At 36.4% G+C, this 24,794-nt stretch overlaps 1 protein-coding gene across 4 annotated transcripts in view; it reads right to left on the bottom strand.

Annotated features, from left to right (window-relative positions):
- Nucleotides 1–24,794, bottom strand: part of ACVR1C (activin A receptor type 1C) — a 97,186-nt gene that overhangs the window by 45,799 nt on the left and 26,593 nt on the right. For all 4 annotated transcript variants that reach the window (XM_055292064.2, XM_055292066.2, XM_055292067.2 and 1 more), the window contains exon 2: nucleotides 8,903–9,133. In XM_055292064.2, coding sequence (XP_055148039.1) covers nucleotides 8,903–9,133 — 231 coding nt within the window. The remainder of the gene's footprint in view (nucleotides 1–8,902; nucleotides 9,134–24,794) is intronic.

Here is a 24,794-nt window from a genome sequence, read left to right as displayed (position 1 = left end):
AAGAATATACTCACATTCTATTCTTTTAAAAGTAACACAGAAATGACAACAGGCACATTTTAAAGCATTAATGCTTAAAAATTCTTTTACCCTTCTCCTAGACAGAATAAGGTCCTTAGAACATTTTAACTCCATTGGCCCCTCTCCTGACACATCTGGTATGCCATTATTACACTGAATGGATGGTTTATATTAATATTTTTAAAGCCCTATAGGATTATTACTGTTATTGTCAATAATGTTCTTTAGAATTAGTCACATATTCTCACTTTCTTTGCTTTTCATTCCTCCTTGCATGTCAGAACTTTGATGTTACTTTCTTTCTGCCTGAAGTACATCCTTCAGAATTTCCTTTATCAAGGGGTCACTAATAGCAAACTCACTCTATTTCTGTTACTTTACAAGGGCCTCTTCCTTACCTTCCTTCTTTAAAAATATTTTTGCTGGATATAGAATTCTGTTGCTAGCTATTTTCTTTCAAAATATTGCAAATATAATTACACTATTTCTCTTTTCACTTCTTGGTATTGAGAAGACAATGTTAATTCTACCTGGGCTAACATGTTAATAAATGTTCATTGATTAACATTGAATTCAATTTAATTGAATTTAATTAAGACAATTCAAAGGAGCTGAATTTAATGTTGATCTATTTAGTAAAATTTAATGTTAAATTGAGTTTCATTGAATTTAATGTTCAATTGAACTTAACATTATATTCAATTAAATTCATTAACATTAAATTAAATTCAGCTCTAGTTAACTTTTTTCCTCTGTCAATTTTTAGGACTTCCCTTTGTCTTTGGTGTTCTGTAGTTTTACTATCATGTGTTAAGCTTTGGAAGTCTTTTTATTTGTCCTATTGATATTCATTGACTTTCTTGGGATTGGGGACTGGCGTTCTTCTCAATTCTGAAAATTTTTGAGCTGTTATCTTTGCAGACACTGCTTTTGCCCAATTTTCTCTCCCCTCTCTTTTGGACTCATATGTGAAAGCATGTGTTAACTCTTCTTTTACTTTCTTCTATTTGTCATCCTCTCTTCCATATATTCCATTTGTATTCTCTATATACTGCACACAAAATTATTTCTTCTGACCTGTATTTAAGACCCCTATTACTCTCCTCAATCATTCTTATGCTAATTGTTCTTAAACCTATCCCTAAGTTTTGTAAATTAGTTACTGTATTTTTAATTTTTAAGAGTTTTCTTCTGTGCTTGTTTAAATCTGCTAAGTCACTTTTTAATGGTTTCCTATTCCCTAAAAATATTTTCAAGTTTGCCTTTTGTTTCTTTACATTTGGAAAATATTTGGCCTCTAATTTTTGTCTGTTAATTCCAACATATGAAGCCGTCGTCTGTTTCTGGTATATGCTCTGTTCTGTTGTCCTTATTCATACTGCCTCACATCCTTGTATGCTTGGTTATTGGAAGTACTGAAATATGGAAGTAGGCTGGTGACATCGTCAAGCCTCTTTATTAACAAACAATAGACCCTGACTACTTCCAGATTTCTTGTCATATGAGTCACTGAATTTCCTTATTAAGATATTATTATCTAAATTTCGGATACTTTTATTTAAAAACGTCCTCATTTTTTTAACGTTTGCCCATCTAATAGGTGGGAAAAATGGAATACCAGCTAATAGTGAGGTTAAACATCTTTTCAATATTTGACCATTTGGATTTTCTCCTCTGTAAAATTTGTTTATGCCCTTTCATTTTTTTTCATTTAGCATTTCCCCTTTCTCAGTCTCTCTCATGCACCCTCTCTCTTTCCCCAACCCGTCTTGCAGTTAACACACACACACACACACACACGCACACATGCACACACGCACTATTTATCTTTTAAATAGTTATCTTTTTCCAGTCATATATACTACAAGTATTTCTACATTTCTACCCAATATTTAAATTGTTTTCTGATTTTATTTATGTTATCTTTTATCATTCATTTTTATTTTAGTTTTCATCAAGTCAATTATATCTTTCTTCTCCTTTTATAGCAGCTGGGTTTCCTGTCTTACTTAAGAACAGTTCCATACTAAAAAGTCATAAAAAATCTTTTTTTCTAAATTTTCCTCTGACATTTAAATTGTTTTATATTTCACAATTAGATATTTAATCAAGCTGTAATTTATTTTTGTATATGGTATGACACTGTGGTACAGTCTTGTTTTCTTCCAGATGGATAGATAATTATGCCAGCATCATTTCAAAAATAAACTATCTTAGAATTTCCATTTTTGCCAAGTTACACTTTAGATGTCCACAGAAACCCTTCTTGCTACAGTACACATAAAAATGCTGAATAAAATATCAACAATTTTTTTCTATTTTATGATAAAGCTGGTGCGAAAATAAATGAATTGCTTGACAGCCAAGAATAAAGTACAAATCCAGAGAGGGGATTGAGCACTGTGGCTGCCTTGACCCTGGAGGCATCTGCCAGCTCTTGGTGGTGAAGTGCTCAGTTTACCACACTGTATCACGAGGCTGGGAAATAAAATATGGTTCCCGAAACAGTGAAAGGTCAGATCAGCGATTTTTGCATAAATCAGACAACTAAGAATGGCACTGCCATGAAAACAAAACAAGACAACAAAATAAAAAGTTCTCCAGAGAGAGATAGGGTATATGCTTGTGTGTCTCAAGCCCGACTGGGTAAAGTAGAAAAAACACACAAAAAAAATCTGAGAGTTCCTCACTACAAGTGTGTATCCCTTACAGGCAGGCTTAGAGTCAGAATTCACTCTATTACTTTGGCCCCAAAAACCTAATCAAAACACTGAATGGTTTTGGGTTGGTAACACCCCCCAAGCAGCTGGCAGAAGCTAATATAAATCTTCTCTGGAGGAACAAATTTTAAATACAGGCTTCAAAAGTTTCCTCCAGATAAGGTTTCCCAAGACCATGAGCTCACAATAAAATAAATCATTAAAAAACACAAGGAAAGAAGTCACCAAGAATATGAATCAGCAGAATCAAAAACAGCAGAACCAAACCCACAGAGACTATAGACATTGAAATCATCAAAGATTCAAAACTTAGAAAATATGAAAAAAAGGGTTTAAGAGACATGTTGAATAGAGACAGAAGGCCGAAATTACATGAAATCAGGAAGGAATTGTGAGGAGAATTGAGGGGGACTGATTAGGGGGCTCACAGACAGAAACCACTGTAAGGATACACACCTACTGGGGGAGACGGGAGGGGAGTCATGAGCTCTAGTCAGGAGAAAAATTTTGTCACACACACAAAAAGAAAACAAAGGCCCAACCATAACAAATAGTATCTAAGTACAGAAGAGAGGACCAGCTGAAGCATGAGAGTGAGTTACTGCACTTACATCAAGTCGGCTACCCAGAAATGACCCCACCATCTGCGGTGACTGATGAAAGAGCCAGAGAGGCAAGGATCCACTTGGCTTTCAGGTGAAACTGTAAAGGGAAGTCCGAGATTTTGTCCAACCTCTTCTGGTCACCTCCCGACCTTTCTTCTACTGTGTAGTACATGACCATGATGCAGACTATCAAATACTGTAGAAATATCACACTGTCTACTTTTCAGAGTACATTTCTATATTTCCTGTTTTGTGATCACTTTGAAATTGACAAATCCCTACAGGCAGAGGGGGAGATGTCAATCACACTCACTGATGACACAGAAACAGTGGAGTTGTTGGCACTAGCTTCATCATCCAGTGCTCAGCCTGAAAGTCCCCAACTTTTTCAAATAAAAAGATTTGCATCTGGCCAGGTACAGTGGCTCATGCCTGTAATCCGAGCACTTTGGGAAGCTGAAGCAGGAAGATTGCTTAAGGCCATGAGTTTAAGATAAGCCTGGGCAACACTGTAGGACCCCATCTCAAAAAAAAAAATTTTTTTTTTAATTAGCCAGATGTGGTGGCATGTGCCTGTAGTCCCACCTACTCAAGAGGCTAAGGGAGAAAGATCGCTTGAGCCCAGGAGTTCAAGGCTGCAGTGAGCCATGGAGCAAGACACTGTCTTAAAAAAATTTTTTTTAATTAAAAAGAAGCTTAAGTTTAATTAAATGTTCCATAGCATTTCTTGTAGACATTAATTAGTGGCCAGACAACACATATCTTTCCTATTTTAGATAACATTTGAAACCAATTAATGCAATTCATCATATGAACAGACTAAAGAAGAAAAATTACATGATAATCTCAATAAACTCATGAAGCTACTTTTTAAAAATTTAATATCCATTCATGATTTTAAAGAGAAACTTTCACCAAACTAGGAATACAAGTAAATTCCCTCAACTGATAACAGGCGTCTACAAAAAACCCACAGTTAACAACATACTTAAGGGTAAAAGAATGAATGCACTCCTCCTAGAATCAAGAAAAAGGCAAGGATCTTCACTCTCACCACTCCTATTCATCATTATATTGGCCGTCCCATCCAGTGCAAAAACGCAAGGAAAAGAAGTAAAATTCTGTATCTTCTATATATCAGAACAGAAGATATAAACTGGTCTATATTCATTGATAAGATGATTATGTATGCAGAAAATGCCAAAGAATCTAGAAAAAAGCTACTAGAACTAATATAAGTCATTTTCTTTTCTTTCATTCTTTTTTTTTCTGAAATGGTGTCTCACTCTGTCACCCAGACTGGAGTGCAGTGTGGCGCGATCTCAGCTCACTGCAACCTCTGCCTTCCCAGTTCCAGCAATTCTCCCGCCTCAGCCTCCCAAGTAGCTGGGACTACAGGCGCGTGCTAATTTTTAGTAGAGAACGGGTTTCACCACGTTGGCCAGGCTGGTCTCATACTCCCAACCTCAAGTGATCTGCTCGCCTTAGCCTCCCAAAGTGCTGGGACTACAGGCGTGAGCCACTGCACCCAGCCTATAAGTTATTTTCACAAGCTTTCAGGATATCATAAATAAAAGGAGGAAAATTAATTTTATTACCATATACTAGCAATTAACATTTAGAAATTGAGATATTAAAAATACCATTCACACTAGCATCAAAAACATGCACTAGAGATAAAGTCAACAAAATATTTATAAGACCTGTTCTCTGATACCTACAAAGCACTGCTAAGAGTAACTGGAGAACTAACTAGGTGAAGAAAAAAAATAATATGTTCGTGGATTAAGAGTTCAATATTGTGAACATGATTATTCTCTGCAAATTAATCTACATACTCAACTCAGTTTAATCAAAATCTCAGCGTGTGTTTTTGTAGAAATTGTCAAGTGGATTCTAAAATTTAGATAAAAATGCAAAGGACTTACAACAGGCAAATCAATTTGGAAAAACAAAGTTGGAGAATTCACAAAACCTGATTTCAATACTTACTATAAAACTACAATAATCAAAACAGTTTGATGATAGTATAAGGCATATAGAACAACTGAACAGAAGAAAGAGGCCAGAAATATACCCACATATATAAAGTTACTTTATTTTCAACCAAAGTGCCACCATAACTCAATAAGTAAAGAATAGACTTTCAATAAATGGTGCTAGAAGAACTTCAGATCCACATGGAAAAAATAAAACTCCACCTTAACCTCACGTAATAACACAAATTAAGTTGAAACTGAATGCAAAGATTGAAACTAATTGTAAAAACTGAAATATTAAAACTTCTGGAAGAAAACATAAAAATACATATGAATTTTGGGTAGACAAAAATTCAGGACATGAAACTAGTAAACTATCATAATTTTTTTAAAAAGATAAATCAGACTTCATCAAAATTTCAACCTTGTGCTCTGTAAAAAATACCTTCAAGAAAACAAAATGGCAAACCATAGAATGGAAGAAAATACTCACAATTTATCTATCTGATAAAGGACATGTATTCAGAATATACAAAGAACTATTCCAATTAAACCAGAAGAAGACAAAAAAAAAAAAAACCCCACCTCCTGGGTTCACGCCATTCTCCTGCCTCAGCCTTCTGAGTAGCTGGGACTACAGGCACCCACCACCACGCCTGGCTAATTTTTTTTGTATTTTTAGTAGAGACGGGGTTTCACCGTGTTAGCCAGGATGGTCTTGATCTCCTGACCTTGTGATCTGCCCGCCTTGGCCTCCCAAAGTGCTGGGATTACAGGCGTGAGCCACCGCACCTGGCCAAAAAAACTCAATTTTTAATAAATACTCAAATAGACACTTTATAGAGGAAGATACATAAATGATGACCAATATACACATGAAAAATAATTTAACATTATTAATTATTGGGAAATGCAAATTAAAGCCACAATAAAATACCAACACAAAAACCACTTGAATGACTAAAATTAGAAAGACTGATTATACCAAGTGTTGGCAAGAATATGTACTAACTGAAACTATCACACATTTCTGTTAGGGATATAAAATGTTATAAGCAGTCTGAAAACTATTTGGGAGACTATAAAGTTAACCATATACTTATCATGTGACCCTGCAATTCCACTCTTAGGTATTTTCGAAGAGAAATAAAAGCACATATCCAAAGACTTGTACGTGAATGCTCGTAACAGCTTTGCAAATAACAGCCCCACATGGAAACAACCTGAATGCACATCAATGGATGAGTGGATTTTTTTAAATTGTAATATATCCATAGAATGGGACATTATTCAGCAATAAAAGGAGTAATCTACTGATAAACCCAGCAACATGAATGAATCTCAAAAACATTATGCTGACTGAAGAAAGCCAATTCCTCCCCCCCTCAAAAAATGTTTCATAATGACTCCTTTCATGGGAAACTCTAGGAAAAACAAATCCAATCTACAATGATAGAAAATAGATCAGTGGTCTAGCCCTGGTGGAAGTGGGACTGAGAACATTTTGAGGTAATGGAGATGTGGTGGTGGTTACATGGGCATATGTATGTGTCTAAACTCATCAAACTATATAGTTAAAATGTGTGCATTTTAAATGATAAAGGTTTGAGATGATGAATATGCTAATTACCCAGATCTAATCACCCGCTGTCCTCCCACTGTTCATCACACATATTCTCCATAAAGAAACTATTTTTTTGTAAATAAGTAAATAAATAATAAAACATGTGCATTTTATTATACCTAAATTAGACCTTAATAAAGTTGATTTTTGAAAAAGAAAGACTGGTTACTGATTAACTTAAGGGTAGAACATATAGACCTCTCAGTACTTTGGTAGAGCTTACAGCTGGGCTGGGAAGGACCTACATTCTAGCTGCATTAAGTACGTTTGATTTGCACAATTGCATATGAGACATCTTGCCCTCTAATACCTTTTGTTATAGTCAAAGAATGTAGTCTTGAGGATCATTCACCATTGGGAAGACACATTGCAAGTCACTGCCACAGCTAAAGAGGAGACTCTCCTTTTTACCCCTAAAATACTATGTATTTGGCTATGGAGAAGACCATTAAACATAAGGAGCCTTCACTTTAAGGTGTCTCTGGTGCACAGATAAACTGGGGGATGAAATATAAGGAAACAAGTGCCCATAATAGATCCCAGATCACCAACAAAGCAAGGAAGTCTATGGCATCTGAGATAGAGAGAATAAGTGTGGTCTAAAATCCATGACTGCAAGTAGTGTTCAGGGATGAAATATGCCAAGTATAATTTTTGAGGCTGCAATATACATGATAACGCCTTACGACAGTGTTTCCAAGGATTGGGTCAAGTACTAGTGCTGGTACATGGAATTACTTTAAGAGTTTTTTTCTGAGATGAATTGGGATGGCAAACAAACATGATATTACATAACACTGAGTCATATTATGATTCCTTCTCTTATTCTCTTAGTTTTTTCGGATTTTGTAAGAAAAAGTCTCCTTTCCTGCTAATATGTCTTTTACACTTCTCTCTTTTAAAAAAGAGAAAACACAAAATACCTAACTGAAATGCAGGAGCATTGTTTGTTTGTTTACATAGTTATCGTCTATTTAGGGCAAGTACACTGGTTTTTAATTGGTGGTAGTGATACTATATTTTATAAAATAAATGTTTTTCAATTAAAAGGTGGTTACTTTATTTAAAAAATAGGTCAAAAGTACTTCAGTGGTATACTGATATGATATATGAACACCTGAGATTGGATAACATTGCCTTAAAATGTTAATTCGTAAGGAAGTATATGTATCTCTGTATAGATACATCTGTATTGATAATCATTAAATTATTGTTATATTAAAAATCTTAAAGAAATTCAATAGCAGGACTATTTTCACATCATAAACTAGTTTTAAATTCAGAATTACATGCCCCTTAATGTCTCCCAAAGTTTCAGATCCCAGGTTCCTGATAAAGGGCCAGATCAGGATTTTTAGCTTCTTATAAATTGGGATAAAGCACTGTATAATTTGACGAAAGGCAGAAATATATCTGAACAATGATGAAGGGTCAATTCCATTCTGCCTCTATCTCTCTGGGGTGTGCTCTCACTTGAATGTGGGTAGATGAAGAAGATATGCAGAGGATACCCCTGAAAAAAAGATTCTGTCCCCAGAAAACTTGGCAATCTGCTATTTTTAGTTATGCTCTTTTTCTTCTCAGTATATATCTCAATGTCTTTTACACATGATCTTAGCCAAAAGGCCAAGAAGCAATCTCAATTTCTTTTTAAAAAAATCCATAAAAATTTACATTTGACTTTAGGTTCGTTAATCATTTCAAAAATACAATTCACGTGGACAAATTTCTTCAAAATTGTTACGTTATTGTCAATGTTTTGACAATGATGTGCAATTTTTAAAAAACTCAACCTCAGCTAGACTCTAGAGAATTTTACCAGCCAAAATCAAAAAGAGAACTGTAAAACAGATTTTCTTATTTAAAGAAACATAAGACAGTTTGATTCCTACCATTCTTATAGTTTCCCAAGAGTAAAATTAAATTTGGAATGAACAAAGATAAACCCCTTACCTGTTGGAAGGTGCAGTGTTATGTTGTTGCAAAAATCTGTGAAGCAGCATTCGGTTTTGGTGACATTGTTGGAACTGTGACAGAAGACTTGAGCATTCAGTTCTGGAAGGGAGACACAGGATTTGATCACCTGCTCTTTCCCATTGGTTAGCATGACTGATGCCCAACATGCTCCTTCTGTTTGGCAGGTAAAGTTTGAAGAATCACACAAAAGACATACACATTTCAGTCCTGGAAAGAGTAAGGCAAAAAGATTTAAAATACAAAAGATATCATGCTACTTTATTTGATAATACCTGAGAATATAAATTCAATCTTAATGAAAATGGAAAAAGGGTTTAAATAAAAACACTTGCTAAACACATGCTAAGCTCTTACTCCCTCTCTATCATGTGTTTCACTAAACATCCTGTCCAATTATCATTTACTATTGCTAATATTTTTGTGATTTATTCAGTTGCTACTATATTTAAAGCATTTTCCTCATCCATGCTCTAAATACCCCCATATTAAGTTCAACCAGCTCATTCCTAAATCAATAGCTCCTAGGAAATGCTAGGAAACAGTATCACAGCAACCAAGGGGAGCTGTCCAGCAACACTCATAGAACATTTAAGTGGGGTTATGGCAGCTGTGTAACCAAACAATTCAGTGTGTTCTGTTCCTTTGCCCTCCTTCCTTTAAACTTTTAAGCAAATGTGCTAAACGCAAAGCTAACCATAGACACTTATGTCTCTAAAAAAAATAGTTGTGACACTTTATATTTATTTTCTGTGACACTTTAACACAATTGTTATTGTCGTAGTTCCTTTAAGGCATTGGTGAGCCACTATATTTCCCCTCTTCACTAAAGAACGTGTATTAGAATGAATCATTTGAACAGACACCATGACCTTCAGGTAATTTTCTTTAATGCGCACATCTAGTTAGTCCATAAAGTAAGGCAAATCAATAATAGAATTTAGAATATCTATACCAATACAACTGTGAAAAATTACACTTCGTTAAACTAATCTGTTCACTATCTACACCTCCCCAACATTCTCCACTTACTACACACACACACACACACACACACAAACACACTCACCACTAACTCACATGTCCAAAGTGGTGCCTATTTATGTTTTGATGTAAAATATTTGTTAGCATGAAGCGTCTAGTGGTTATTTATTCAAATTTCATTTAAATATATTGTTTCTAAACAGTATAATACTAAATAAGCTTTGTATTATTGTTTTAAAATTCTTTAAATTTCATAGCTTTAGGAGTGCAAGTTGTTTTGGGTTACATGGATGAACTGTATAATGGTGAAGTCTCAGCTTTCAGTGTACCCATCACCCAAATGGTGTACACTGTACTCAACAGATAATTTTTCATTCCTAACCTCCCTCCCACCCTCCTCCACCTCCTGAGTCTCCAATACCCTTTACGTCTCTCTGTATGCCTTTGCATATTCATAGATTAGCTCCCTTTTATTAGTGAGGACATGCAGTATTTTGTTTTCTGTTTTTGAGTTACTTCACTTAGGATAATGGCCTCCAGTTCCATCAAAAGTCGCTGCAAAAGACATTATTTCATTCTTTTTTATGGCTGAGTTGTATTCTATGGTATATATGCCACACATATATACACAAATATATACACAAACACACACACCATATATATATATGTGTGTGTATATATATATATATATATATACATGCTCATACACACACACACCACATTTTGTATTCATTTATCAGTTGATGGGCACTTAAGTTGATGCCATATCTTTGCAATTGTGAACTATGCTGAAATAAACATACACGTGCAGGTATCTTTTTGACACCCAGTTGTGGGATTGCTGGATCAAATGGTAGTTCCATTTTTAGTTCTTCGAGAACTCTCCGTACTGTTTTCCATAGACACTGTAACAATTTAAATTCCCATCAGCAGGGTATAAGCATTTGCTTTTCACCATATCCACACCAATATCTATTGTTTTTTGACTTTTTAATGGTGACCATTCTGGCTGGGGTAAGCTGGTATCGCACTATGATTTTAATTTGCATTTCCCTGCTGATTAGTGATGTTGAACGTTTTTTCATATATTTGTTAGCAATTTGTATGTCTTCTTTTGAGAAGTGTTTGTTCGTGTCATTTGCCCACTTTTTAATCAGATTATTTGCTTTTTTATTGCTGATTCTCTTGAGTTCCTTGTAGATTCTGGATATATCCTTTTTTGGATGTATACTTCGCAAATATTTTCTCCCATTCTGTAGGTTATCTGTTTATTCTGTTAATTATTTCTTTGGTTGTGCAGAGATATAGATGACACAAACAAATGGAAAAACATCCCATGCTCATAGATTGGAAGAATCAATATTGTGAAAATGACCATGCTGCTCAAAGCAATCTACAGATGCAGTGCAATTCCTATCAAAATACATCATTTTTCACAGAATTAGAAAAAAAATCCTAAAATTTTTATGGAATCAAAAAAGAGTCTGAATAGCCAAAGTAATCCTAAGCAAAAAGCACAAATCTGGAGGCATCACATTACCCAACTTCAAATTATACTATAAATATAGGGCTACAGTAACCAAAACGGCATGGTACTGGTATAAAAGTAGACACATAGACCAATGAAACAGATTAGAGAATCCAGAAATAAAGCTGCATACTTACAACCAACTGATCTCCGACAAAGCACACAAAAACTGACACTGGGGAAAGGATACTCTATTCAATAAATGGTTCTTGGAAAAGTGGATAGCTACACATAGAAAAATGAAACTGGATCCCCCTCTCACATTATACAAAAATTAACTCAAGATGAATTAAAGACTTAACTCTAAGCCCTAAAACCAGAAAAATTCTAGAACAAAACCTACAAACTATTCTCAACATTCCCTAGGTAAAAAATTTATGACTAAGACCCCAAAAGCAAATGCAACAAAAACAAAAATAAGTAAATGTATTAGTAATGTAATGAACTTTTTATTAAATCACAACCGCCCTTCCATAATTATCTAAATGTTCAAATTTTTACCATATAATCATTCTTAGTAAAATTAAAGTCTTTAAATTGCTAATCACTCAAATTGGAGTTGCTTTTGTACTTGTAAAATATTTGATACATAAATGACAACTTTTACTTAACTTCAAATACCGATATGGGAGCAAAAATGGGTACTATTCCTATATGAATGAATATTTAACAATGAACAAATTCTATATCAATCATATAGAAATTATTCTCTTCTATCAGTAATTTTTCTTAACTGATGAAGCATCATTTCTAAAAACATTTTTATTACTGGTATCCTAAGGGAAATACAATCCTAAAATAAAATATTGTTTTGTTATCAGCATTGAACCAAGCATAACAGCTGACTTTCCTATTTATTCTAGTGGTGACCAACATTAATAAATATACTTTTTCATCAATATTTATGTGATACAGAAGAACCATATATTCTAACTTGATTGGGATTCTACAGAGCTATATAGATAAAATCTAGTGCTTTAGAACATGTTTCAAGGCACTTTCCTTGCAAAAAGAGAAATCATATCATGGGCAAGCATTCATCTAGGTTTCTACTGACAATGAAATCTTTTTAGTATTCTCCAGTTCCAATCTTACAAATTTGATTATACTAGATTTGTAATCTTAGACATCACTTTGTCTCCTCTACCTTCATTTTCTTATATGAAAGGCAGGACTAATAATAATATATCTCCTCATAGTGTTGTTGTGGAGAATAAATTAGTTAACCTATATAAAGCCCTTAGACCAATGTCTGGCACATAGGAAATACTACATAAAGACTTAGGGACTATCTCTCCTACTACTGAAGGAGGTAAGGTCAGTTGCCTTATGCAAACAAGTGAAACAATCAAAATATATTTGTAACCCATAAAGGAACAGCCAAATGAACTAGGGTGCAGAGACCCTTTAAAAGGCATAATAAAGAAATGCATCTCTTTCTGCTCTGTCAAGAGTGATTTGACTGCTCTCCTTCTTTTAATGACCCAGACTAGATTCTAGACAGTCACACAGCAGGTAGTATCTGGTGATGGTCCAGCCAAAGAATTCAGGAAAAGACAAAGGTCCCAGCCCTCACTCTGTCACTAACTTGCTGATTGACTTTGGAGAAGACATTTAACCTTACAGAGCCTCAATGTTGTCCTCTGAAAATAGAAAATGAACAGCATAGGGAAAGTGGGTCCAAAAATCTTAAACTCTTACATAACACCAATATTTTATGACCCTACTTATTTACAGCTTATGGAAATCTACAATTACAAAATAGGAAAACTCATTTAATGTTAAGAAACTTGTGGCCGGGCGCGGTGGCTCACGCTTGTAATCCCAGAACTTTGGGAGGCCGAGGCGGGCAGATCACGAGGTCAGGAGATCGAGACCACGGTGAAACCCCGTCTCTACTAAAAATACAAAAAATTATCCGGGCGTGGTGGCGGGCGCCTGTAGTCCCAGCTACTCGGAGAGGCTGAGGCAGGAGAATGGCGTGAACCCGGGAGGCGGAGCTTGCAGTGAGCCGAGATTGCGCCACTGCACTCCAGCCTGGGCGACAGAGCGAGACTCCGTCTCAAAAATAAAAAAAAGAAAGAAACTTGTTGCACTATGGTTATTCTTCACTTTCATATTTTAAGGGGCTAAAGGTAGGAAAAAGAGTAACTCTTCTGACACACAATCTCAAACCATTTGTCACTGGACATTTCATCAGAATCTCCTTGGACGCTCTACTTCCAAGAGAAACTTAGCAACTGACACAACTAACTAAGGAATATGAATCCACTGAGTGAAGACAATCATAAAGCACTCAACAATTAAATATATGTCAGTTTCACATGCATTCATCATCTCATATAATCCCACTGCAACTGTGGGAGTTAGTTGTCACTATCTCCATTTCATACATAACAAAATGAGGCTCAGAAAGACAAAGTGACTGACTTACGTAACAGTCTCTGGACTACTCAAGCAATGGTACCTTTCATGAGTAAGGTGCCATAAAAAAATGGGTATGTGAACAATTCTCCCACCCCACAAATTTCTAGCAATTGTGAATAAAATAGAATTCTAATACAGCAGAAAGAAGCTGATAACTAATTAACAATTGAAAACTAGGATTCTGATCTGTATTATTCTAATAGCCTTTAAAACACAGTTGGTATTTTTGAAATGAATTCTACCTACCTATTTTCTGAGGGGACATGCAGTCAAATAAAATTCAATATCATGTGCCTTGCATCTAAAATAAATAATCTCACCTTACAGCTTTATCTAAATTCTGTATTAAGTAAGGCTCTGAGTACATAATCTGATACTTTCTCTTTGAAGCACTACTGGCTCCTTATAAAAATGATTACATAATAGTTCTTACCAAGAAATTATGTGGATACTCACTGAATGTTTAACAAGCTATAAAAATTTACTCTGGTTAAAAGTAAAAGGTACAAATCATAAGAATAATATAGACCTAGGTGATACAGTTAAGACAGAAAGTGACACCTTACTTTAAATCTTGCACGATGAAAAACATTGGCAAAATTGAGGATTTGTTAATGATAATGGCTTCAAACATCTGCTACATGTTCCCATTTATTCCAGTTCAACTGGCAGTATGATAGGACTGACAGCGAACAAACAGCAAACTAAATAGGGCCTAAGATGAATAAGTAACATACGACATACTCAGCCTCTCATATTTCATTTCCCACCAGTCCACTATATCTCTGCATTTGTCATATAACTCAACTATATTTATATTAACCATCCTCAACATAGAACCTTTATGCTGCCAATTACAATATAAGTTGCCATTAGTGATTAGACATGATTTCACATTTTGTCTTTTTCAAAAAAAACTGATGTTCATTGAGTCAATTACACTACAATATTCTGTGACAGAATAAATCTGGTTGTTAGTAGGCAGTAGCCTTGTCTCGTGTTTATTTTATACTTTCCCATTACAGTGTACTTGAGTCCTATAGAAAGGGACAGCAAATGAGGTTGAAGAAGGAAAACAATTACCCATAACAAGGAGGTTTATTAGATTTTTCACCACAAGGAAGATTGTACTTTGCTTTTGTCTCCTCCTACCCCTTTAATTATCCCCTTTTATCCACTCTTTGCCAATTCGTCTCTAAAAGGCAAGACATCTGTTACCCACAAGACATCTGTTACCCACATCAACTAAAGGATGTGCACATTCCTAACCAACCAGAAAATAAATATTCATCCATATTTACATGTGATGGCTAGCACACCCTGGTGTCCAGAAATATAAAAACCATCTGACTACAAAAAAGAACCAAATTTGTTGATCTGCATTTATGTGCTATTCTTATTAGAAAGCCAAATATTTATTTGGCAAATATTAGGTGTTTTGAATTAGACAGTATTTTCAATATCTTGGTTACATATTACTATGTTTCCTACGTTTGGGTTCTATATGCTAAAATTAACCAGTGCTTAACATAAACATCTGACATAAACTCGTTCTTCTTTTCCAGACATTAGTTTATTCAATTTCTCTAGTTTTAGACCAGGCTATGAAACACAAAATATTTTTTTTAATTCAGAAAACTGTCTCAGATTTGACCTGCTGAATATGTAATCTTTTCATCATTTGCAGGCTTCTGAGTTAACAAAGGGAACAATTCAAGCTTTTCAGTGTGCTGAATATGAAAAGTACAGCAGCAGGAAAGAAGCCAGGAAAACTAGCACTAGCAAATCTGAAGGAAAGCCAGACAGGGTCAAAGAAAATCGGGCAAAGATCTAGCTTCCTTTTCTATTCCTTGTCAAAATTTTATTTTCTTGTCATGTGGTCATTTCAAAGCATTTGCCTTTCTTAATGGTAAGGAAAAATAGAAGGAAGAAAGAAAGAAAGTAGCATTAATAAAATATGGGCAATATAAATGCAAACTTTTTGGCCAAATGAGCTTTCAATAAAGATTCAGCTGGTAGAAATACTACTTCTCAGACTGCAACCAAAAAAATTCAGAACTCCACAAATAAGGGAAAACACCCATCACAAAGAAAAACTGTTCCTTTGCACAAAGTAGCAATTACATTCCCTGTTAAAGAAGGCCTCACCCTTAGAGCTGAGAAGGAATGAAACCACCCTACCAACAGGGATTCTGTCCAGGAGAACTGCTTAAACTTCCAGCTGTAGGGCTCGATTTAGTTAGAATTCAGCATATTGTAAATTATTAGTACTAACCATTTGGAATTTTCTCAGTCCAAAGGCAACACTGACTGAAACTGGAGGTTTTAGCTCACCTGACCACCAGCCACCTGAGACTTTAGACATGTTCCCCAATCTCTCCAGATCTTATCTTCCTCACCTGTAAAATGAGGAGGTCAAGAAGCAGGCTAGAAGACTTCTAAAGACCGCACCAGGTCTATAGTCCTCTGCTACTCTGAACTTGTGTCACAATTCTCAATATAAGTGACTTAAGGATTACCTATGATAGATGAAAAGAGAGAGTTGGGGTTGGGTATGTGAACAGGATAGGTCTGAGCCCCCAAATTCACACCCTGCTATTTCAGTGAGTGAGAGAATTCTACTGGTTTATAAATCAACAAAACATCTCTAATTAATATTTAAAATTGTTTATCCTGTACTATATGTATTACATGATAACTGAACGTTCTTTCCAATACCAGCACGAAATTTGGGGGTGATGGGGGGAAGTGATAGAGGCCTAAAAATGTTCATAGCCTCTCTGAGTTATGTGAGACATCTAGAGACTGTTGATGAGTCCCTCAATCTTAGTGCCCACAGGATCACAGAAATGGTACGCAAGACCAAAAGCGACTCAAAAGAGCACCACACTTCAGCAATCTGAATAGTCTACATTCTACTAAGTAGATATGAAAATGTTTCACAATAATATTTCAATGGATGACAGCAATTAGAGCTTAAAACTGGCTAGAAGAGTGTTATTTATTTACTTACTGCCTCAAAATTTTGAATACATATGGAAAGGACAGGTATGATGGCACAATGTCATAAAGCTTTCAGTGCAATTTTAAAACTTAATGGGAAAATTTCTCAGTTTAGCACTTTTGCTTATCAGCGTGGTGATTAAATTTTCACCTTTCAAAGAAGGCTTTTTCCAGAAATATCATTAATAACCTTAGCTGCTAAGCTCCTCCAGTGTGGGACAATTATTAATCAACCATAAAGGGATACAATATAATCAAAATGGTTCACGACAAAATTATTTGTGTGGATTCTCTTCAAACATCCCTTTGAAAGGATGAAAATACAGGATTCTTAGATAGGAAGATGGCAGCCTTCTCCTTCCTGCCTTTGGAAGTCAAGGCATGAGGGGGCAACAGGCTAGCAGGGGTAGCAGTTGGTGATAACTGCTCTTGGGTATATAGCAGTGTCTCCAAGGCTGAATCTTTGTTTCCTTAGGGAGGATATAGACTATCTGGAGTCCTCTGGCCCAGTTTAGACTTTGCAGCCATGTAGGGGGAAAAAACAGACCCTATTTGAAGTGTCAAAGAAAAGAGTATTCCCAATCACAGGACACATTTCCTCTGCTACTCCTCACATATAATTCTTAATTTCAAAGGTTATTTTCTTACCCTGGCAGCCTAAATGGTTCCACATCAAACTGTTCCCCAGTAATTGGGGTTTCTTAATCTATTGTCTCCTGCTTAGGAGAATATTAGTGTTTAATGGATTCTGATTACATTTAGAATAAAGCAAAATCCACAATCGTTATCATAACCTGATAGGCTAATAGTCTGGGTTCTTCCCACTCCTCCAACCTCATCTCTCATAACTCAGCCTTCCGGAGCACTGGTCTCCTTTTCGCAGCTGTGATATAACAAGTTTCCCTCCTCATGGCCTTTGCTCTTCTTGTTCCCTTCGCCTGTAGTATTCTCCCCTTTCTTCTCATTCTCCAGGTCTCAGCTCAAATGTCACCACCTCAGAGAAATCTTCAGTGACTCCCCTTGCTCGAGGATATGCTCCCCATCCTTCCTGCTGCGTATCACAATCTGTAATTCGCTTTTTAATAGTATTAGACCCATTAGAATGAAAACTTCATGAGGGCAGGGCCCTTCTCGTGTTTTATCTACCATCACACCCCCAACATTTAGAATAGGGTCTGGCAGTGTGGTAAAATCCAATAAAGATGTATTGAATTACAAATTGTAGAAAACTGCAAAGTACAGAAGAAATTTTTGTCCATGCTATTTATCTCTTGGATGAATTTTAAAGTTTCTTCTCAATTTGAAAGAGGTTTTTATAAAGATATAGAATAGAATAGAACAGAATAGAACAGAAATAGATATAGAATAGATATAGAAATCCTTTGTCATAGGTGTTACATATAGCTTTTCCCACTTTCATATTTATTTGCTTTTTTCCTAACACATTACCTTCATTATTTGGGGGGTGGGGGGCAGAAAGATACTTGCCCCTTGTCAAAAAGAAGTCAAATAATACACATAAAGAAGGAAGAAAAATAAAATACATCACTCCTAATCCCATAACCCCCAAACCACTAATGCATATAACCTCTCCAAATACTACTCCATGGAGTTTTACGCTAGATATGCATAGTGATGTTCTCATTAAAATCCTAATAACATGATAGACATAAACTGTGTCTGTCAATATTTTACTCTGCAATTTATTTTGCTTTAAAGCTTAGAAAATCTCCCATCCAGATATTTTCTAAATAGTCAATATTTTCTTCCAATTTCTGATTTGTTTTTTAGACACTTAAATGTATATGCAATTTTGATATGGATCATCCAAATCATAGATAATATACAAATCTCCTTGACAGTAGTAAATGAATTACTTTATGGCAAGTCTTTAGATAAGTTTTTAAAATCATTATTTAAAGAGTACTTTACTATATGCCAAACTCTTTGGCAAAGAGTCAAAGCAGGGAGGGAGAGAGAGAGAAAAGGCATGCACTAAAGCAACTTGGCCGTGTAGGTTAAAGGATGTTAGGACAGTGTGGTAAACTGAGTCAGGGACACATGTAGGAGCTGTGAGCTGCGTTGGGACACAGAGGTGGTGCACTACTGAATCCGGCTGGGGCTGCGGGTAAGAGATGGTGCAGGGGTGGGAAGGTTTCTTGGAGGTGAATCTTGAGAAGCACCTGTTCAGCCTTCCTGCCGTTTGGAGGACGAGTCCCAGCCCATCCTCTCAGTAGTCCTCCAAGACAGTCCAGACAGCACCCACCAGCCTGAGGAAACCGCAGCAGTCCTCCCAAACCAGGCAGTGTGGAAATACCTCCCGCTGCGAGGCGGCACTGCATGTGCACTAACCTGCCCCCACTTTGTCAACGGGTTTGGTAACACTCACTGCCCTGATGGAACTCCATTCCCGGTCCCCAGCGCGCTCCCCACCCCAACAAGGACCTTGACACCCCTGGCCCGCCCCCGCGGGGCTCCCCTTGCCTGGCCTTGCAGGTTGGAGCTCGGAGCCCTCCCCCAGAGCAGCGGCCAGGGGCTTCCGCCTCCCCTTCGCCTGATGAATTTGCGAAGGGGCACCCTGGGATCGCCAGGACGCCCTAGCTTTCCGCCGGACGTTGGCGCAGTGAATTCGGCCCGGACGACAGCTCCCGCGGGGCTCCGCCACCTGCCCGACGGCAGCGCAACCCCAGGGAGACGTTCTCCGACGGCTTCCCGGCGCACCCGGGTACCATCTAGTGGCAGCAGAAGCAGAAAGCAGGCTATTTTTTACAGAATGACCTCCACTCCGGATTAGCATTTCTCAAAGCATTTTTAAAACCTGTGTGTCTTTAAAATAATTATAAAATGTCGCACTCTCGATTTTCTGTTATTTGAAATTTTAAAATAAAATGCCTTGTCTAGAAGCAAATCAATGCAGTGATGATTTCATGACGCTTTTTCATTTGGAAATAGTGGCCCTCCACTCTCGAACGCCCTTGAAGATCACCATTCTAGCCTGGGAGGATTTGCTAGACTGGTATTTATTGAGAGAAATCTCTTATTTGAACCCCACCTATCCAAATATTGCCAGTGAAGTCTTTCTAAATTGTAAGAAGAAATGAGAAATTGATAATTAAACCCCAACGTGTATTATAATTTGCATATTCACATAGGTCCTATTGGTCTTATAGCTGTTATATTTATGCTCACATAAAATCATACCTGATAATGATGGTTACCAGATTTGGAAATTTCACTCACCAGTAAAATTTCAAAAATAATTTGGGGACCCAACCAAGGGTTACACTAAATTTTTGTGTTGTCAAGGAAGAACACTGAAAAAAAAAAAAGCATCCTCTATTACCATGATTTCAAAAAAGAAGTCAATCCACATGATTTAATCATTTCATACTGTATACATATCAAAACAACACATTATACCTCATAAATATATACAATTATGATTTTTAATTAAAATATTTATTAAAAGAATAAAAATAAAATAGCTCACATTAAAAAAAGAAAAAAGAGCATTATACTACCAATTAAGAAAGTAAAGACATAAATCCCAGAATTAAGGTCTGACTTCACCAAAATCAAGGCTATCTTTTAAAAATTTCAAATGTAGATAAACATAATTGTATTTTATAATGTTACCTTTATTTCTTTTAATAGTTTTTTTTTTTTTTTTGAGATGGAGTCTCACTCTGTCACCCAGGCTGGAGTACAGTGGCACAACCTCGACTCACTGCAACCTCCACCTCCTGGTTTCAAGTGATTCTCCTGCCTCAGCCTTCCGAGTAGCTGGGATTACAGGCGCTCACCACCACACCCAGCTAATTTTGTATTTTTAGTAGAGGCAGGGTTTCCACCATGTTGGCCAGGCTGGTCTTGAACTCTTGACCTCAAATGATTCACCCATCTCGTCCTCCCAAAGTGCTGGGACCACAGGCGTGAGTCACCTGCCCAGCTTTAACAGTCTTTTTCTAATACAAATTATTAATCTGGGGGTTGACTGCATCAGAAAGTGGAGCTGAGTGTCCAGGCTGTTATTATTCTAACCTATTGTGTTCACAATGAACGGCCATACTCCACATGGAAATGTTGTCTCAAGTGGAAGGGGCAATTTTCTGTAGTGCTATTTTTACTCAATATGGAATATTCTGGAAACTGAAAAAAGCTGAATAGGCCGGTCGCTGTGGCTCAGGACTGTAATACCAGCACTTTGGGAGGCCGAGGCAGGCAGATCACGAAGTCAGGAGATTAAGACCATCCTGGCTAACACAGTGAAACCCGTCTCCACTAAAAATACCAAAAATTAGCCGGGCGTGGTGGCGGGCACCTGTAGTCCCAGCTACTCTGGAGGCCGAGGCAGGAGAATGGCATGAACCCGAGAGGGGGAGCTCGCAGTGAGCCAAGATGGCGCCACTGCACTCCAGCCTGGGCTCAAAAAAAAAAAAAAAAAAAAAAAAAAAAAAAAAACTGAATAATAATAGCCACCCACTCCAAGCTACAAAGAAAGCTAATAATGGCAGACCAGGTGTCTAGCTAACAAGGGACATCTCTGCCCAGGGAACAGGGTTGCTGAGCTTTCCTGGCTCAACAAGCTCACTCTAGATAGATGTTCACCTACCAGAAATTCACTTGGCAATGCCTCCATCAGCACTGGGGCACAAATCTTAACACTGTATTTGATCAGCCTGCACACTTTGGTCTATTTTACAGGACTTAGAAGATAGTATGCATTTTTTGAATTAGTACAGTCTTGGGTTCAATATATTGTTTGTCAAATCTATGATTTACTTGATGATTAACTCTGGATCAAGAATACACCATACACTTTAAATATTGTTTCCATAGGAAATGCTTACCAATTATAATCAACTCCTGAAGGATACTTTTCCAGCAATATCTTGCAGTGATAAGCAGGGATTGCTACTCTGTAGCATGGAGAGGTGAACCTGTGTAAAGAAAAAATACTACAGGATCCCTAATCCAGTCCAGGGCATTTAGGGAACAAGTTAGGAGACTTGGGGTTCTAATCCTAGTTCTAGTAATATGGCCCCTGGGCCTCGTATTCTGTTTAAGAAAGAATTCAATTAGATGATCTCTAATGTGCCTTTCAGTTGTAACGTTCTATAACCCTAAAAGCAGAAGGCATCAGTGGCCACCATCCAGTATCAGAAAGAGCAATAGGAGTGACAGCATACCCAGAAAACCAAGTTGTTGCCCTAGAATCACAGTTAAGGAAGAAAACTGTTCAGGAGAATCATGTATTCTTATAAAGACTGACATGAATAATCAGAGTTCATATTTTGGAGGTCTGTTAAGTCACTGAAATCCAGTTTTGTGTTTTCAGTCTCTATTAAAGTAGAGAAGATAGAAACCAAACGAGAAAAGAGCAGAGTGCAGTGATGAAAGGAGCACATGGCATACTCAATCTATTTGGGAAATATGCCATGAAATACAAAAAATTAACGACAAAAAACATTAAGTTCCAAACTAAAAGCTAAGAAAGCTCTGACTTGTTAAAAGGAAACAATTAAAAGTAACCAGTAAGTAATAAACAATTAATAGTCATATTACACAGTTAAAAGATTGAAGAGATAGAAAAAGACAGAACTATCTGTCTCAACTTTAGAATGAAAGTAGCAAAGAAAATTGAAAAGGTAAAGTCCTCAAGGCTTCTCAGGGGCTCTCTTGTCAGAAATTTTTACCACAATCCACAGTTACATATTTATATATGATCAGATATGGTAAAGAATAGATAATTCTCAATGTAGAAATAAAAGGAAACTATCCTAAGTAAGAAGCTGATCTAGCTAAAAATAGAGTGGCAAGCTCAGAGCTGAAAAGGGAAGAGGAGGACAACTGATTTGGAAGGATCTTTTTGTTTTATTAAGGCTGATCCTAGCTGAGCATCTTTCCAACACTGACCATGAGGCTCAAAAGTTTACCCTGGATAATATGAGAAATTCATATATTGTGCAAACATAAAAAGGGCGCATCACCTAACCCTCCCTTCAAAGAATATGGGTGGGAAAGGGAGCTGATGAATGGGGAGCACATTTTTAAAATCCATAATGCTTTTTAAAAATATAATTCTTAGACTTCTAGGAATTATCATAACTATTTCAGAAGGTAGGTTACTGGCTGGCCGCGGTAGCTTGCGCCTGTAATTCCAGCACTTTGGAAGGCTGAGGCGGGAGGATCACTTGAGGTCAGGAGTTCGAGACCAGCCCAGCCAACATGGTAAAACCCCATCTCTACTGAAAATACAAAATTAGCCAGGCTTGGTGACGGGCTCCTATAATCCCAGCTACTTGGGAGGCTGAGGCAGGAGAATCACTTGAACCCGGGAGGCGGAGGTTGCAGTGAGCTGAGATTGCACCACTGCACTCCAGCCTGGGCGATAAAAAGAATCTCAAAAAATAAAAATAAAAATAAAAAAATAAAAAAGAAGGTAGGTTACCTGGCTTCTCCTGGTTCCTTTTATCTATCAAGATACTGTTAAGTAAAATAACTACCTATTTCGTTTTTCAGCTGCCCAAATATATTTCAAGACATAAAAGTATAAAAGTGAGGAAACATAAGAAAGAAGTTATACGACCTCCAAAAAGTCTCAAAGAATTTGTATTAGCCAGAACAAAAGGAAAGTCTAAGGTAGGTCATCTGAGTCTTGCTGCTGCTTTTATAGTGATATAAAACAAAACAAAACAAAACAAAAAACTATAGCAAAGAAACAAATGAAAACCTTGTTTATAGCTGCGTCTGAGTTTAACATTGTTGGAATTCAGCAAGATGCAGTAAAAAAGATCCTGCACTTTGGAAGATGCGTATCTGTATTTCTAATCCTGAGCCACCTCTAACCCTGCTGTGCAGCCTGAGAGGTTACCACACCTCTCTAAATCTGTCCATGCACTGATGAAGTATGGATAATAATTCCTATCTCACAGGATTATTATGAAAATTTTAAAAAGAGATATTCTAGATAACACATTTAACACACCACAAATGTTAAAAAAAAAAAAAAAAAAGAAAGAAAGAAAAAGAAAAAGAAAAAAAAGAACACCCGAAAATTAAGCTCCTGCTATTACAAGTTATGGGCTATTCAGAGCTCAACATTTAAGGCAGAAACCACACTCCTTAAAAATAACTTTCAGTGTTTCTCACAACTTTCTGGTTCTGATTAACGTTTCCCTTGGTAGTGACACTGCCACACTAAGGTGATAAAATCAGCAGCTCCAAATCAAGATAGACATTTTTGTTAAAATAAAAATAAATTGGCATCTGTACATAATGAAGGGGTAGATGTAACTGGAACATTAACTCCCATATTGGTTACTACACTAATTTTTCCCTTTCAATCAATTATTTCTTGGGCCCAATAATTTCAACAGAAAAATGAACAAAGTAGATGAACAGAGAAAGAAAAGCTGTCAATAAACATGAAAAGTTTAAGTCTCACTAATAATCAAAACAAAATTATGCAAAGACATAACTTTCATTTGCCAAATTGGAAATGATTTTGTAAGTTATAACATGCAGAAATGGTTAGGGGGTTGGTCAATGAAATTTCATCTTCGTACACAGTTGGTAGAGTATAAGTTGGAACAAACTTTTAGATGTACAATCTGAAATACTTATCTCAAGTCTTAAAAATATTTACGATATTTGTGGTTGTATTTCTACTTCTACATGAAATAAACACAAAAGTTTCTTTAAAACTTCCATTACAGAGTTATTATTCACAAAAGTAAAAAACAGAAATAGACTAAGCACCCCCAAATCAAGTAATATCCTCCTTTTTAGTAATATTTATTTAGGTTGGAACTTGCTCACTATAAATATGAAAAGTAAAATAATTAAACATACAGGGTATGAGCTCAATTTTTATATATGCATTGAAATAAATAGAATGAAACACATTCAAATATTAATAGTGGTTAT

This window comes from Symphalangus syndactylus, chromosome 9, assembly GCF_028878055.3.
Source record: "Symphalangus syndactylus isolate Jambi chromosome 9, NHGRI_mSymSyn1-v2.1_pri, whole genome shotgun sequence".
Lineage (NCBI taxonomy): Eukaryota > Metazoa > Chordata > Mammalia > Primates > Hylobatidae > Symphalangus > Symphalangus syndactylus.
The sequence above is the reverse complement of the archived record's forward strand: the minus strand, read 5'-3'. Positions and strand labels throughout refer to the sequence as shown.